The sequence below is a fragment of the Morone saxatilis genome, unplaced genomic scaffold, assembly GCF_004916995.1.
Source record: "Morone saxatilis isolate NCDOM2014 unplaced genomic scaffold, NCSU_SB_2.0 Contig10, whole genome shotgun sequence".
Taxonomy (NCBI): domain Eukaryota; kingdom Metazoa; phylum Chordata; class Actinopteri; family Moronidae; genus Morone; species Morone saxatilis.
Genome location: NW_023339652.1, coordinates 6,428,279 through 6,431,217, shown reverse-complemented (window position 1 = coordinate 6,431,217; position 2,939 = coordinate 6,428,279). Strand labels below are relative to the sequence as shown.

The 2,939-nt window shown below is 45.0% G+C and overlaps 1 protein-coding gene across 1 annotated transcript in view; it reads right to left on the bottom strand.

Annotated features, from left to right (window-relative positions):
- Positions 1–2,939, bottom strand: part of anks1b (ankyrin repeat and sterile alpha motif domain containing 1B) — a gene marked incomplete in the record, with an annotated part of 204,431 nt that overhangs the window by 3,033 nt on the left and 198,459 nt on the right. The window contains 1 exon segment of the mRNA XM_035674093.1: positions 861–983. Within this exon segment, the coding sequence (XP_035529986.1) occupies positions 861–983 (123 nt within the window).

Sequence of the window (2,939 nt, the reverse complement as noted above, 5' to 3'; positions counted from 1 at the left end):
CACGGACTGAACTATGTCTGCCTTCAAAATAAGTTTTAGATCAACACCCCTTTTTTTTTATTTTCTGCAGAAGGGTCGGAACGTAAGAACATGAAGTAATGCTGCAGGGATAGCCAGTGTGTGATTTGCCTCTGCAGACCTTCAAAGGGCAGCAACTTCGGTTATCCAAGCCGATGCAAAACATGCAATGGGAGTCTAATGCACTCAGCACACTTGAATCGTTTCTTGATGCACTGTGTACGCTCTTGATAGTGCAGTCTTCTTTTGATGATCCTTTAAAAATTCAACTGCCTTGTGTACAAGATGAAGATGTGGATGGGGGGAAAAAAACTGTGTGGATCTGAAGGGAAATTGCTGTAAAAGTGTAAAAGCTCATTCAAAGCATTCAGTGTAGATTTTAACAGGCTTAAGTGTTTTTATAAACTGATTTTAAAGTAGTGGTTATTGCTTTAAACACTTTATTCATACATTTACCATCTCAAATGTGCATCTTTAAGGAGGCAGTGTATCCCCCATCCAGGGGTTGAATTGGTGCAGTGGGGCATATAAAAACTGAGGCACTAAAGTCAGGGGCTGCATTCGGCTCGCTGTATTAGCTGTAAAGAAATGAAATGGGTCGGCTTTGCAGGAGTGGCTGAAGCGTCACATCTGCCTGTTTTTATAGCAATGCTACTAACTGTTGATATGGAGATAGAGGTAGTAACCGAAGAATGAGACACATAAACAGTCACTGCAAAGAGAACACACAAGGATGCAGAGCGACAGGATAAAATGGAAGCACTTACAGACGGCGCTGTCTCCTCGACTAAAAGAAAAATCATGTGGAAATAAAGGATAAGAGAAAGAAAAGCGTGGAGGACCTGTGACTGAGCTTTGTGAGGAAGATGGAAGAGTCGAGGGGGAGGAAGAGGAGGGTGGAGAGGAGGCCGGTGAGGGGTGTAAATGTGGCCCAGTGACCAGCGGCTGGAGGGGGGCATGATGACCTACAGGGGCAGAGTTCATATACAGGTCAAAGTGGGCCTGCTCAGCAACACCAACACTGAGAACAACACAGCGGCAAGCCAAAACCACAGCGACGACAGAGCAGCTGCACGGCAACAGGGAAAGGCAACAACACTCCAAAACCAAAGCAAAACCATGGCAACAATATGGCAGCAAAGTCATCGCCCTAGCAACAGCGTGGGACAGCAGCATACTGTAATACAAGAAAAAAAACTAAAGCAAGAGTAGGCCATGTTACGCCACATTTATATAGCAACTCAACTGCACTGCAACTGTACAAAACCTCATCCTGCAAAAGCATCTTCACAAGACAGACTCGTATTCAAATTTCTAAAGTAATGAAAAATGTTGCCAATGAGGTGAGGATAGCTCGTGGTTACATTTCAGTTCTTGAGGGGTTTTTTTTTTAAAGAAAGTGTAACTTTATGGCTCCAGACCAACTATTCTCACTTCACTGGGAGGCTTTTTCACTCCTTTTAAGAAACACAAGGTTGTAAAACTCAATCATACACGGTTAGTTGCATGTATTTCAATCCCATTTCGAAAGCTCCACTCAGATTACAGTAACATGCCGATGCTGATCAAAGACAGCGGAGTCATATCAGACACGCTCACGCTCACGAGGGTGAAGTTAAGTGGATGTTGAGGGAGATTTAAAAGCAGATACACTCATAGACGCAAGAGAAATATGAATAGGAGGGTGTAGAGAAACATACTTGTGGGCAGAGAAACAAAGCAACAGTAGTTTAAAGCACAGGGGCTTGAGAGGTGCTGCAGGATGGAGATTATGGCTGGCAGGTGGCAGGAATATTAAGTGAGTCCTGCAGTATCTTTGCCCTGCTGCACACCACAAGCCATTAACTACAACACACACACACGAACACAGGGAGGAAAAAGGCAATTAATGGTTAATGTAACAGTCGCCGAGTCAGCAGATTGTGTGTACACATGCCATCGTCCATCATCTCCGTAGGCACAGGACCACACACAGGAGGAGAGCGAACACACAAATACTACATGTGCTCTTTTCTATATTTTCTCTCACTCTTTCCTCACCGTCTCACATCTCACTCTAACTTTAGAAAGTGGGACCATTCCTCCGGAGCCACCGATTCTCTTCCATCACCATTTCTTTCTTCCATGGCTCACAGTATGTAAATGGACTTAAATTTGGTCCAAGCACACTGATATAGCAGCCAGCGTAACTCTATACGGGGCCCTTTAGACACACATGTGCTGCTGTGCCAGCCGGCGTGTGGAGGAGGGAAGGTGGAGAAGTAGGTTAGCATGACTATTTTAAAGCTCTGTCTGGGGTTAATGGGAGGTTGACAGCTTTACAGATAGACTTTGTGACGCTGTGGTTGGAGGAGGTGTAAAGAAAGGGCACACACACGTTTGCACATACAAACACAGAAGTTCATGACTGTGGGACACAAGTATGTAAAATCACAAAGCTAGGGGCAATTCTAGGGCAATTCTTTATTGGTACTGACTCAAACTAGACTCAAACTGTTTTTCTCATAGCGTGTTCGCATTCAACTGATTGCCAGTAGGGGGTGGTAACGTGCAAGGAAGTATAGCAGTCTTAGAGCAATCAGAGACCCCTGCACACTCCAGCATTTATGATGAGGAGCTCATGGTCTGAAATGTCAGTAAATGAATTTTCCATGCAGTGCAGCAGTATGTAGGAGTCTTCCACATGAGGATTCCTTATCTTCTTGCACACAAACACACATTCACACACACACACACACACACACAGAGTGAGGCGAGCAAAGCAAGCCTCCCCAGAGCTCTATGCAAACAGGCCTCATCAATCAGCCCAGTGTGTAAGAGACTGCAGGGACAACAAGACCGAATGGACGCTTAACAGATCAAATATCCACCTACACCTCTGCACACTGTCCGCTGGGGCAAAACTCTCTCTCTCTCTCTCT